The sequence below is a fragment of the Zosterops lateralis genome (genome assembly GCF_965231275.1).
Source record: "Zosterops lateralis genome assembly, chromosome: 10".
In the NCBI taxonomy this organism is placed as follows: Eukaryota; Metazoa; Chordata; class Aves; order Passeriformes; family Zosteropidae; genus Zosterops; species Zosterops lateralis.
This window is the reverse complement of record NC_139770.1, coordinates 17,062,294-17,074,593: the sequence shown is the minus strand read 5'-3', so window position 1 is coordinate 17,074,593 and position 12,300 is coordinate 17,062,294. Positions and strand designations below refer to the sequence as shown.

The 12,300-nt window shown below is 40.2% G+C and overlaps 1 protein-coding gene across 7 annotated transcripts in view; it reads right to left on the bottom strand.

Moving 5' to 3' along the window:
• Positions 1-12,300, bottom strand: part of DOCK10 (dedicator of cytokinesis 10) — a gene marked incomplete at its 5' end in the record, with an annotated part of 141,963 nt that overhangs the window by 17,885 nt on the left and 111,778 nt on the right. For 6 of the 7 annotated variants that reach the window (XM_083868214.1, XM_083868215.1, XM_083868209.1 and 3 more), the window contains 15 exons: positions 531-746; positions 2,129-2,239; positions 2,825-3,007; positions 4,531-4,668; positions 5,391-5,503; positions 5,892-6,016; positions 6,918-7,019; positions 7,674-7,721; positions 8,467-8,533; positions 8,700-8,814; positions 8,900-9,021; positions 9,738-9,849; positions 10,826-10,942; positions 11,070-11,245; positions 11,722-11,766. In XM_083868214.1, the coding sequence (XP_083724340.1) occupies positions 531-746; positions 2,129-2,239; positions 2,825-3,007; positions 4,531-4,668; positions 5,391-5,503; positions 5,892-6,016; positions 6,918-7,019; positions 7,674-7,721; positions 8,467-8,533; positions 8,700-8,814; positions 8,900-9,021; positions 9,738-9,849; positions 10,826-10,942; positions 11,070-11,245; positions 11,722-11,766 (1,790 nt within the window). The remainder of the gene's footprint in view (positions 1-530; positions 747-2,128; positions 2,240-2,824; positions 3,008-4,530; positions 4,669-5,390; positions 5,504-5,891; positions 6,017-6,917; positions 7,020-7,673; positions 7,722-8,466; positions 8,534-8,699; positions 8,815-8,899; positions 9,022-9,737; positions 9,850-10,825; positions 10,943-11,069; positions 11,246-11,721; positions 11,767-12,300) is intronic. The other variant, XM_083868210.1, reaches the window with a different exon arrangement.

Genomic DNA, 12,300 nt, shown 5'->3' with positions numbered 1-12,300 from the left:
AAAATCCTCCTCAAGTGTAAATGTCACAAGGTGTCTTATGTAAATGCATAGATTTTTTTCAAGAGAACCATTAAGATGACTTAACAAAGAAGGTATCCCCGGGTTATGCAGTGGAATTTTGCATCACCCACTTAGTCTTTGATGAAAATGACAACACATTATAAACAAAGCTCCTCTCCTAGGCTGTAGTGGGGGAGAAGAAAATCCTTTGTGAGTTACTCACTGCTCATAACCTCCTCTACACCACAGCTACTGTGCCTGCTAGGGGTAGGCAGCAGAGGTGCCATGCCCTCAGCTTCTCTGTCAGACAGTTGCCAGTCTTGCTCCAGGATGTATCAGGTACCCATGACCAGGCAAGCTGGGATGACCATATCACATCTCCAGGTGTTTTCAAACCTCCACTCCTCTGCTTTCAAATATATGAGAGAGACTGTACGATTCTCTTAACTCACTACTGTTGTCAGTATTCCAAAGCCCAGAACAGCTCAGCCTGAAGACAAAGGGATTTCCTGTTCATTTATTTACATTACCTCTGATAAATCTCCGTTTCTTGCATGAATCTTGGCCATGCTTTCAAGCCACGTCCTGCGCAACTCAGGTGTGCTGGCATAGGAATTTGCCAGGCTGTACTGCAGGTCCACCAGCATCTCAGGGTCCTTCTCATGCTCCTTCATCTGAGCTGTGGCCATCAAAACCGTCCTGATGCGCTTGGTCAGGTCCTTCACCTCTGCTGGGAAATTAACGTTCTTTGGGAAAGATAAGCAATGCATCACTGAAAACATCCAAAGAGCCACATGCTGCACCCCTGAACAAGCTACAGATCTGCTTCCAGAGGACCTCCATCCCCTTCCCTAGCTGGGCAGGCTTTGGAGCAGTCACAGTTGCAGGGCATGCACACACTGCACACAAACCCTGGGTGTTTTTTCCTAATGTGTCAAACACTGCAAGATGGCCCAAGTCAGTTCCCTGTTCCACTGCCCGTGTCCAATGGCTCAGCTGAAGTCAGGGAACTGGAACAAGTGCTCCCCCATTGCTTACTGAGTCCAGAACTGGATCCCTGCACACTTTCCTCTGAGCAACAGCACCGTGTGCTATAGATAGTCCTGCTTAACTACACTCCCAGCATGTTCCACCATGGGAATAAAGCACAAGGCTGGCTCCTGACCTTCTCACACTGTGCAAGATTAAAACAGAGTCCTTATATTACTCCCACCAGCTGTTCTCAACATATTTAGCTCAGCTCTTCAGTTTCTTAGATAAGTGGTGAAATACATTTCTTTTCAGACTTATTTCCATTCTTTGCTTTGTTTAAAAGCAAAGCATTCAGAAAAAGTAAATGAAATTAAATGCTCCCTCCTCTATGTCACACAGAGATGAGCAAATCACAGAGGCAGTGCGACTGACTGCAGTGCTGTGAAATCAAAGCTGGACTTCAAAAACAAGTAGAATTGTAATGACATCTTATTAGATAACACATCAAATTACTTCTCCTAACTATCTACCAACTTTTTATGCTAACTTTATTATTAATCTCAGTGGAGATACCCTAAAGTCACCTTGAGAGAAAGAAAACACCTTCAAAGTATAAAACTGAAAATGCACATTGACTCATGTTTGGACAAAAAATTATAAAAATTAAAAACCAGAAACTTTTTTCAACAATTTTAGTATAGACAATGACTATAATAGCAGCGGTAACTCATCTAAGAGCCAGCTATACCTTCAGTGAGTTAGCAAGGTCTTACAAAACCCAACTGTTGTGCCTGTTTTTGCTACACATTTACTGAACAGAGGGAAGGGAGCACTCATAGACTAAAAATTGGTAACTGCAATTGTGTTCCATTAGTTCCAATGTATGACCTCTGACATGAAGCAAATGAAAATAAGCAATAAATAACAAATAGCACAATTTTTAAATAAAAATATTTTTTGTTTAAAAATTACTTTCAGTTATTAAGCTTCTGAGTCACAAACACCCTCATGAACCTCAGACTGCCTGAGAAAGACACACTATGAATGCATAAATCACTGGCTAGTAGAGCCAGCAATCTTATTTACTGAAACACTTGCTCCTGTGAAATTGTTGACCTTTTGCAAGAGGTAGTGATTGACAAAATATGTTTCTTACTTTCATCTGCTTGTCTCCATTAGCAAAATTATTTATAATTGCGAGTGAATGTTGAAACCGAGATCCGCCAATCCCCGCATCCGCTATCAGCTGGCTCACCGCCTTGATGAGCTGCACAGGGGGAGCAAACACAGGATGCAATTAGCAAAGAAATCAGAGTTTCAGAAGAGTTTTTAACCCTATTTCAGTGTGACTTGATGTAGCAGGCTACATCATTTTAGCATGACTTGATGTAGCAGGCTAGTGGGGTTTCATACTTGTCTTGTGAGGGTGCATGTTCACGTAACAAAGGCAAGAACTGTGAGTAATCTTTCAAAATCTTGTAACTGCTCACATTTTGCAGTGTAAATATGTTATTACTGGACTTTACATGTCTGTTCCTGTACTGTCAGATTCTGTTTAGTTCCTTCATCAGCTGTGCTCCAACTGCTGTAGGTGACACGTGAGTCAAGAATAGCCATTAATCTGGCAATGCAGATACATTCACAGCTGTTGTCTCTCCCTGGAAAAGAGCTGAGCAGCCCAAGAACAGCAGAGAATCCAGTCCAACTTCAGACTTGGCAGGAAAATCAAGCTGCCACAGAGAACTGCCTGTCTGAGGACTGCAAAAGGATTGCCTTGCTTCAATGCATAAAAATAATAATAATAAAACTAATGCACAGCAGTTAAATATTGATGATCTCACACTTCACTTACCTGTAGATGGGATCTGACTATTGATTTCTGCTTGTTAAATTCAAAGTTCTTCCTCATGAAAAAATAAAGAAGAGCAGATGCTTCTGTCTGAGTTGAACGTGATCTATGGTTACAGCACTTCAGGATTTCATAGCAGAGGGAACCACAGAGATCTGCTTGTCCTTGGAAGAATGCTGATGGGAACTATTGAAAAAGAAGTGTGAATGTATGTTCAGTACTGCTCTCAGGTCTTGGTGCAGTTATTCTGAGTTAACAATTTTTTCTTAACCTTTCAGTAACTCTCCCATGGTTATTCATACCAGGGTTTAAACTAAACATAATCCCACACAAAAATTAAGATTAATTAAGAGTTATACCCAGATTTTCATACAAACACCATCAAACTGGCCTCTAGGAAGCCCAGACAGCAGCTGGCACACAGCAAGCCCAGCACAAGGAATCTGCAAGGACTGCATGATGGCTAACCAGGAAAAGCAGGGTGAGGTTCTGCACAGTTATAAAAGCTGTTCAGCAGAAGGAAAATATTTTGAGGAGCAAGGTCAGTGAACTTCCAGAGGTCAAGGATTTGAAGAGCAGGAGACAACAGAGAAGGGCTCTCCAAACCATACCCACTGTTACCAGCAGGGTGAGTGTAATACAAGACTGAGCAAGGAGAGGTGGAAATGTACACATGAACTACAGAACTTAATTACTGCCTGAGTAATTAAGGGCTCTGCTGCAGGAACCACAACAGAACTCTGCTCCCACAGAACCATGAAGAGAGAATTCAATCCCAAAAGCTACAGTATAAATGAGAAGGGCAATTCTGGATATTTATTCATTCTCCCCATTGCATAGAGTTCTTCATTCCCAGCTGTCTTGTATGTCATTTAAAGTCATCCGTGGATGGTTTACTACATATTTCCCCCATGTCCTCAACCATCACCAATGGGAGAAGCATGATCTCCTCCTTTCCCCTGAGACAACAACCAGAGGGAGGCCACATGCTGCAAACTCAGCTACATTCTTGTGTTTCATAAAAAACATTCAGGAACCAGGGCCAGCCTTGCTTATTCTGACTTCCCCAGAGCAATTGTTACCTGAGTCCTACATACTGGTTGGTTTTCAGAGGATCTCATCTAAGTCTGTGACTTGGAAATTGTGCAGCATTTGCAGCTGGCACCAAGTGCCTAATTGCCCATGACAATTCACACAAGTGCAATGCAAGCAAAGAAAGTTTGACACATAACCATATTGTTTCCTATGTTTAAAACCGGGTGTTTGTAAAACTGTATTAGTGTGGATGAACTTTTGGTGAAGTGTGTGGAACACCCTCCTGCTAGTTCCTCTGGTGACAGCAGTAATCATTCACTGCTGGATTCTGCAAACCAGGTATCTGCCAGGAAGACCATGGACCCCTAGGGTTTCAAGCTTTCTTTCATAGGTGGTAAAAGCAGGGGAGTCAATGGATACACCACAAAGCTGGACATCACTTATCTACTTACATGAAAACTTTTCCCTTCGTAGCAAATTTCTCAATTTCTACACAAAACTGTTTCTTCAGATATTGTGAACATCTTACTTTTAATCAGCAATAAATCAGACCATCTTTGTCAGGAATATTAATAGAGTAAGTTCAGAATCTTTGCCAAGTGTCCAATTGTCCCCAAGCTGTAGTTGCTGTAGCACACTGACAGAAATGACTAACAGAATAAACCCAGAGTTACCTTGCCTACAAACAGCCTTAGAGCAGCAAAGACGTGTTTGAGAGCTGCTGCTGACTGGTTGATTTGCAGAAAGAGCATGTGCGTGTCAAAGACTTTCTTCATCAACACATTCTGGCAATCAGATTGCTGGAGCTGCCTCTGAAAAGTTCACAGACAAGACAGGACATTGTGGTTATTGAAGTGAATAAACGGGAGAAGGATCTGCAGGACATTACCTCAGAGTGCTCCTAGAGAGATGCTTTTTTCAATGTAAAATTTTTGCAGATTATGCTTTCCCAGCTTGCTGCAGACTCTTGCAGTTTTTCAAGAAAAGCACTTTGCTATGCCTGTACTGCTCATGGATTGTGTACACTATATTTAAAGGTTAGGGTGACAGAGAGGGAGCACTAAAGTGTAAAAGGAGCTGCTTGCTGTATTATGGCTGTGAAACCTTCAGCAAGTCATCTGGGCTTGCTGAAGCAATCTGAGCCATTTTTAAAGAGGCAGAGGATTCACCTGCTGGCTTGCAGAGATAGAGATAACAAGCAATTTGGAAATCTGTTGTTGACAATCCCTGAAATCTACTGGGCTAAGCATGGTTCAGAAAAGGTGATGTAATACTAGATACAAGACACTTCCAAGCAGAGCAGGGTTGTACATAGCCATGGATATGTAGGATGTTCTTCTTCCATCCCCTGCTATTCAGTTTGGGTACTATGAGCCAATTCCCTTCTACAAGACCTTCACTGAGGACTGGCATATCTTATTTCCTATCCTGCTGTCTCAGCCATTTCCAGTTTTCTGTGTGCCTGCTACCCCAGGCCTTTCTTTCACCCCACATCCCACCAGTTCAAGCAGAGAAGAAAACCAGCAAAACATACCTGGTGATTCAGAGTGTAAAGACACAACAGGTCAAGGATTGTGAGGGAAACTTCTGTGGCAATGTTTGCCTCTGTGTCCACATACTGTACAATGTCTGTTTCATTGGAGGTGCCTGCAGCATAAAACAAGAGAGATGAAAAACAATCTCCTGAGTGTCAATAAAGATGATTTAATTCTGCAATCTGGTCCTCAAGTCTCATCACAGCAGAGATAGAGTCCTAACTGCACTTTCAATCAAAGTGGTTTTTTGAAGAAAACTGCTCATAGCAGATGAAAGGAGAGGAGATTTGAGTCAACTCTCACCAACTGCACTAGTGATATGAGTACATCTTTTCACTGATTCTGTTCATTCTCAAAGGAGGAAAGAAACCTAATTGGGAAGTGGGATAGATGACTCCAATCTCATAATTTTAAGAGCCTTCTGTCAAGAAAAGGTCTGTACAGAGCCTGATCTAAATCCCACAGAATTCCAGAGGGAAGCAAATAATTTCTGTACTTACTTGCAGTGCTACTGTCTATCATCTGCAAGAGCTTGGGGTTGGAAAGTGCATTTTTGCCCCGGATTATTGGTAATGTTTGAGATCTGTGGTGCTTGTGGCCATCGTGACCTGAAGTAGAATGCATCCTGCAATTGAAAGGTACCATTAAGAATAGAAAAATGGAATAAATTATTGTGCCTACTCAGAATTTTCCATGTCAGTTACTGCAGTACTTCTCAATGCCTGAATTAAATGAAATGATGCAAAATTCTTCAGAGAAACAAAGATGAAGGAAGTCAGTGAGGTGGACAAAAACATGTGCTGTGGCTTCTTGAAATCACAGGGGACAAAATTTCCATTAAGCACTGAAAAAAAAGCATCAGCCTAAATAACTGCTGATGTTTAGAAAACTGTCTTTGGGTGAAGAAAAACTGAAGTTTAGTGTTCTGTTAGCTCAGAACACAGGAAAAATATATCCTGTTCAAGAAAGAAATAATACAATTTCTATGAGGTGAAAGAAATGATGACAAACTGACAATGACATTAAAAATACATGTGTGCATATTCATGTATTCTTTTAATCCTCTTTGGTATGCTGACAAATACATCATTAATTTATAATGAGAAGCTTAGAACTAAAAATACCAATAATTATTATTATTTTTGAAAAGATTTTATATTTGTAACTAGTGTAGATTTCAGGAAGATTTAACATCTCAAAGTTCAGGTAACTTTTTATAATACACTTCCTGTTTATTTGGTTTTAAAATGTAATTTCATAAATTTACATGATTAAAATTATTCTAGGACAGAATTACTCCCTGAACATAACATTCTAACCAACAGCTTGTAAATCAAGATGAAGAGACCCAACTTTTTACAGTTTAAAGCTCTGAGGCCTCTGAAATTTGTTATATTTTTTGTCAACCTCTTTTCAATCAATGCTGTGACAGAGTATGAGAGTGGCAGATGGATTTATAAACCAGGCTAAACCAGAATAAACCCAGGCTGAGGGTTTATAGAGTTAGGAATTCAATGTGCCATTACCATTGTGGGAGCAGCCCCGATGCCTGGCCAGAGGAGTTCGAACCTTTAAGAGTTCCATTATTCTGGGTGGCCTGGACAAACTTAAAAGCAGCTGCAATTTTCCTGTTAAGGGGAAGAGAAAATAAGTGTTGATCTGTTATGAAATGTGACACCAATTTTGCCATGTTCCTGAAGAGTAAATGCAGGCCTGACAAAAGCTGCTGTGGAGCAAGAACTGGTTCATCTAGTGACCTCTAAATTTTGACACTTCATGACATATAGACAAGTTCACAGCAGTAATATAAAATTAAAAATGAAACATCAGCTGAGACAAAGTGTGCATTCCACATTTCACAGCTGAACGTGATCTCACATTTTTTCAGGAAGGCAGATTATTTTTTTATTGCTGTGAAACAATTATCCATGCTCATTAAAACTATTATTTCCATGACATGGATGAAATACAGTGTTCAAAGTTCCTTTATTTTGCATATGCACAGAAATGTGGTCAAGAATGGTCCCATTATTTTGGATTATAAATGCAATAATGGCTATCACATCATGCAATTCATTCTTTATAGAAGATATGTACTCAGATATGCAGAACATCACAATAACATCATTTGCATACAAGAAAAAATGAAGCATACATTGGCTTCAGTTCCACATAGAGATTCTTTCAGGAGAAAATTGATGGAAACACTGTTAATCTCATTTAAGTCTAATAAATTCTGTCATATTTAAATACTGCAACACAGTCTGTAACTACAGAATTACCTGACAATGTTGCGTTTTCCTAGATATCTGAAATTTTGCAGACAAACCCTGAAAGATAAAATAACACATTTTATGCCTATTAATGGCTTTGTACTGATGAAAAAAATGCTGAATCTTAGTGCCTCAATGAGACCCATGGCATATGCACCTGCTAGTAGGCAAAAAGAACAGAATGCAGCAGTTCCCAGCTTAGGGACACGTCAGGTGTGGCAGCACTTTGCACAACCATGTTCTTTTTCTCCAAGTTGAAAATTCCTGCCCGCTGAGATGGCAAAGGCAAAAACCTGGCTGCAAAAGCATTGCTTCTTTACCAGCTGAAGGTAAATAACTCACATTTCAACTACAAGATGGTGAGGAAATTCCAAAACCAGCTACCTGCTGGATTCTGCAGTCATGCATAGGTTGGATTGAGCAAACCACCCTGAGGATGTGAAAAGCAGGTCATCCTACACATTATGTGACTTTTCTTATGGCTGGGAAGTTTTGAGGAGCTAAATATTTTTCTCAAGAGAAGAACAGAATTTCAACACCAAATGGGAAACCAATTTGAAAATCTCTTTTAGGAGGAAGACTCAAAGCATTATGACCCTTGTTCATGGAAATTACAATATCTTGGAGGATGTCTTATTAATAATGTCTCATTATGGCTTTGGAAGACTATAGCAAAATAATTTAAGATACAAGAGCTATCTCAGACTATTTCAATAGGTGCACAAACCCAAAGAGGAATTGTTTGCAGCCAGCACTTTAGAACATTCAACACAAAAATCAAACAACCACAAAGTAAACTTACTCTAAAATGCTGAAGAAGTCTGTTATTTCTGAGAAGGGTGCTCGCAACCAGTAGGAAATCAGTGCATCTAAGGGGAGATATTAAAATACATTATGTACCTGTTAGAGGGAATTAAACTTAGCTCAAAGACCATAAAATACACTGATAATTATTCTAATTTAATGCTCACTTGGATTCAGCATTCGCAGCATTTTACAGCAATATAAATTAAGTAGTGAGTGCACAGTTTTTACCTTCTGAAATGGTTTTCATAATGTGAAGGAAGCACATAAGAAGGCTTCTAGTTTCAGCTTGATCCAGCTTGTCAAAACGAAGTGTTGACCCAATCAAAGACAAAGGTCTCATGATCTGTTGAGGTGACAGCAAAGGGCCTTGTTAAGTGCAGTGATGGGCTCCCACCTCTAGCAAACGTTTTCAACATTTGCACATGTACCTTTTCACACGTGTCAGTTCTCTCACTGTTTTTTTCATTGGTACTTGGGTTAGATTCAAGACTTGCTAAGGAAGCTCTGGAGTCAGCATGGTTTGCTGCAGAGATAGCTATTGATGAAAAGGCTGTAAATGAAAGTCATAGCAAACATGCTAAACTAAAACATTTATGGATACAAAAACTAACAAAAAAAAAGGAGAACTTAAAATGTGTCACATGCTGGATTGAGACAAGTGCTTTGAACTTTCAATAGCAAAGCTATTGATGGGTATGTTTAGTACTGAAAACATGCAACAAGTTGAAGTACAGTGATTCAGTTTGCCATTTTGCATGGCATTAAAATGGTCTGTTGCATTCTGTAAGAACTGACCTAAAGACACAAAAGTCAGTGGAAAGATGCCTGAATTCATTTCTCTGAATTTTGAAGTGGGGTTTGGAGGCAGTGAACTAAGTAAGTTGTATTTCTGTTCTTCCATTAAGCCTGGAAAAACTATGAATATTTGCCTCCATGGGACATCAGGAGTTTTGAGGAGAAACCTGGGAACTATTTTTAAGTCAGGCAGAGTCTACAAGAATGAACTCAGGCAAAGGGATTTCTTAGAGCCTGAATATTGGCATCCTTCCAAAGCAGGAGAGTAAGTGAAGCAGTGGAAGTAGAACAGCTTCACAAGAGAAAGTCAATCCAAAGACACCCAAATGAAAGAGAAACATTGCATACCATGTTTCCCTGGATATGGTATAAAAAAATTAATGATATCCACCATGAATTCTATGCAGAAAGCACAATGGATTGAGAAACACACAAATCTGCCTATGTGCCTGTTCAGTCTGTCATTTGTACCTGCAATAGAGTTCAGAACATCTTTGGAAAAGGAGGTGTCCACAGAGTTTGCATGTTTCATTGCTGTCTGGCTCTGAAACCCTCCAGCTGTGCTCAGGTCATCCCTGGATCCCTGTATTTGAAAGAAACAGAACCAGCTCCAGTAGGTGATATCACTCATAACTTGGATAATGACAGCACATCCAGGAGGCTTTTCTAAGACTCTGAGTCCGAGAACCTACTTTCAGTTGTTTGGACATGACAGCCTTTAAGGATCAAGGCTTGCCATAATATGCTGAAAAGTTACCTGCAATATGAGACTCACAGTGGAAGCTGTAAAGGACTGGTCAATTCTAACTAGTGTTTGTTTCTGAAAATTAACACAGCACTGGGAAAGGAACATTAATTGCCATTAGCAATGCTCAAATGAAATGGGCTCATTTGCTGGAAGGACTGAAAGACACAATACCCCTGCAGAAATCTGCTTCTCGTTTTTAAAGCAGTATGGTTATAACATATCTTCTATGAAACAAACATATTCCTCCAGATGTGCAGTTTATACAGATGTTTTCCATGACAGTAAAGCTGTTTTATGATGTTTCTGTACCCCTTCCCTGCTCCAGTTACTTGTATGCATTCCCTCTGCCTCTTGGTATAGCTTATGGTCCCTCAGTTGTACTATCTTTGGGTACACAAAGTAATCCTGCAAAGACTCTGTGGGCAGTGGGAGGTTTTCTTCACACCAGTGTGTCCCAGCCTCCTGCCTGAGGACACGACCTCAGACCCCAGCCTGTGGCAGAGGTACTGGACACATTGTCTGGGACTCCAAATCTCTAACCCTGAATTTCCAGCCCTGGGACAGTAGTGTCCTGGGTCTGCTCCAAGACCCCTTGTTCCTTGACAGTACAGACTCCCAGAGCTCTGCAGGTGCTCTGCAAATTGAGACCTTCCAAATTAAACTTTGCAGATGCAACCATATTAGCAATTTCAGAACTGTATTCTGCTATCTAAATCAGTGACCAGCATAAAACTTGGACTTCTTCCCACTGGGTCAGACTGGCTCACTTTGATCATTTCAGTGCTCCAAAAAAAAAAATCACATGAATTACCTGATTGGAAGTATTGATATTGAAGAGGAACATATCTTTCATGTAAATCCTTGGCATATTGTCCAAAAGCATTCCATAGAGTGGCATATACAGGTTTGCTATTTGTGCTTGTTTTGCCTAAAAATAAAAGACACAACATGAGCCTCAAGAAATGAATAAATACATACCAGTGGCTAAGGAAGTTTCATGTATGTTTAGGTACCGGATGAACAAGCAAATGAAAAAGAACAAGCAGTTTCCTTACCGGCTCTGCGTATCGATCATCAAAGGAATGCTTGGCCATCAGGTTTTTCAGCACAGCCAAAGCCACGTGCCTGATGTCCTGGTCTTCTTGCAGGGCAAAGCCAACCTCCCTCAGCAGCACTCCAATTAGGAAGTGCTTACGGCAAAATTCATTAGTCAACGTGTACTCTGGAATGTCTTGGAATAGAATGGACAAGAATGTTTAAATTCATATATAGGTTACATACATCTCCCCTCCCTCCCACCCTTTCATTTTCCAAATGCTCAATCCGTTGTTAAACCTTGATTTCTTGGTCTGACAGCCTCATTCTCCTCTTTCAATTCTCAGAATGAACTAATTTAATATAATCATTGTATCTTGAAATCAGGCAGTTTTTACTATTTAATAATAAAAGATGATTTATATACACGTTCCCACATAAGAATCTCAACTGTTTGCTCATTAGACTATTGACTTCTTGGAGGCACAAAGTCCAAATTGTTGTTCCCATATCCTGAGCCAGAAGAGCTCTAGAACACAGAGGGTGAGAGCAATTCCACTTCTGAAAACGATAAATAACTTTTGCCTAACATTTGTCACAATGCATTGCATGCCAACAGTGGCAGTGGTCAAAATAGAATTCTGCTCACTTATGCAGTCATATTGCTCATACCTGATGTTCGATATTCCTGTGCTGATTCTGAAGGCGTCACAGTGTCTTCATTTTTCATAAACATAAGAAAATGGGCAAAAATAATGCACTTTTTAATTATTTGTAAAAAACCATTTGCTCGCTTTTCAAAAAAATTGACTCAAATCTGAACTAAACACTTTCTACTGTTAAAAAAAGCCCTGAGTGTCAGAACTGAACTCATTTTTTGATGCTGAAAACTGAGGTAAAAAGGAGATGAGAGCGAATTGTTTGGGCTTCTCCCCCTTCCTGCTGTACCTGTTGAAATCCTTTCCTAGTTCACCACCTCCCAAGGCTACTGCAGTACCCTTACTGATTTAGTAAATCAGTCAGCACAAAAATTCCAGTTAAAACTTCCAGTGAGAAGCTTCCACCTCCCACCCCCTAACTGAGCTGCCAGAGGTTGCATTTGTTTACAAGCATACTGAAATGATGGTATTTTTATCACACTGCTTAAGTACCACACCTGAAAAGCTGTTTGGGGCCTCTGAGCCTGATGTACAGACATGGCTCTTGAGAGAGTTATTCACTATCTGTTCTTAGAACCTCCCTCCAATTCAC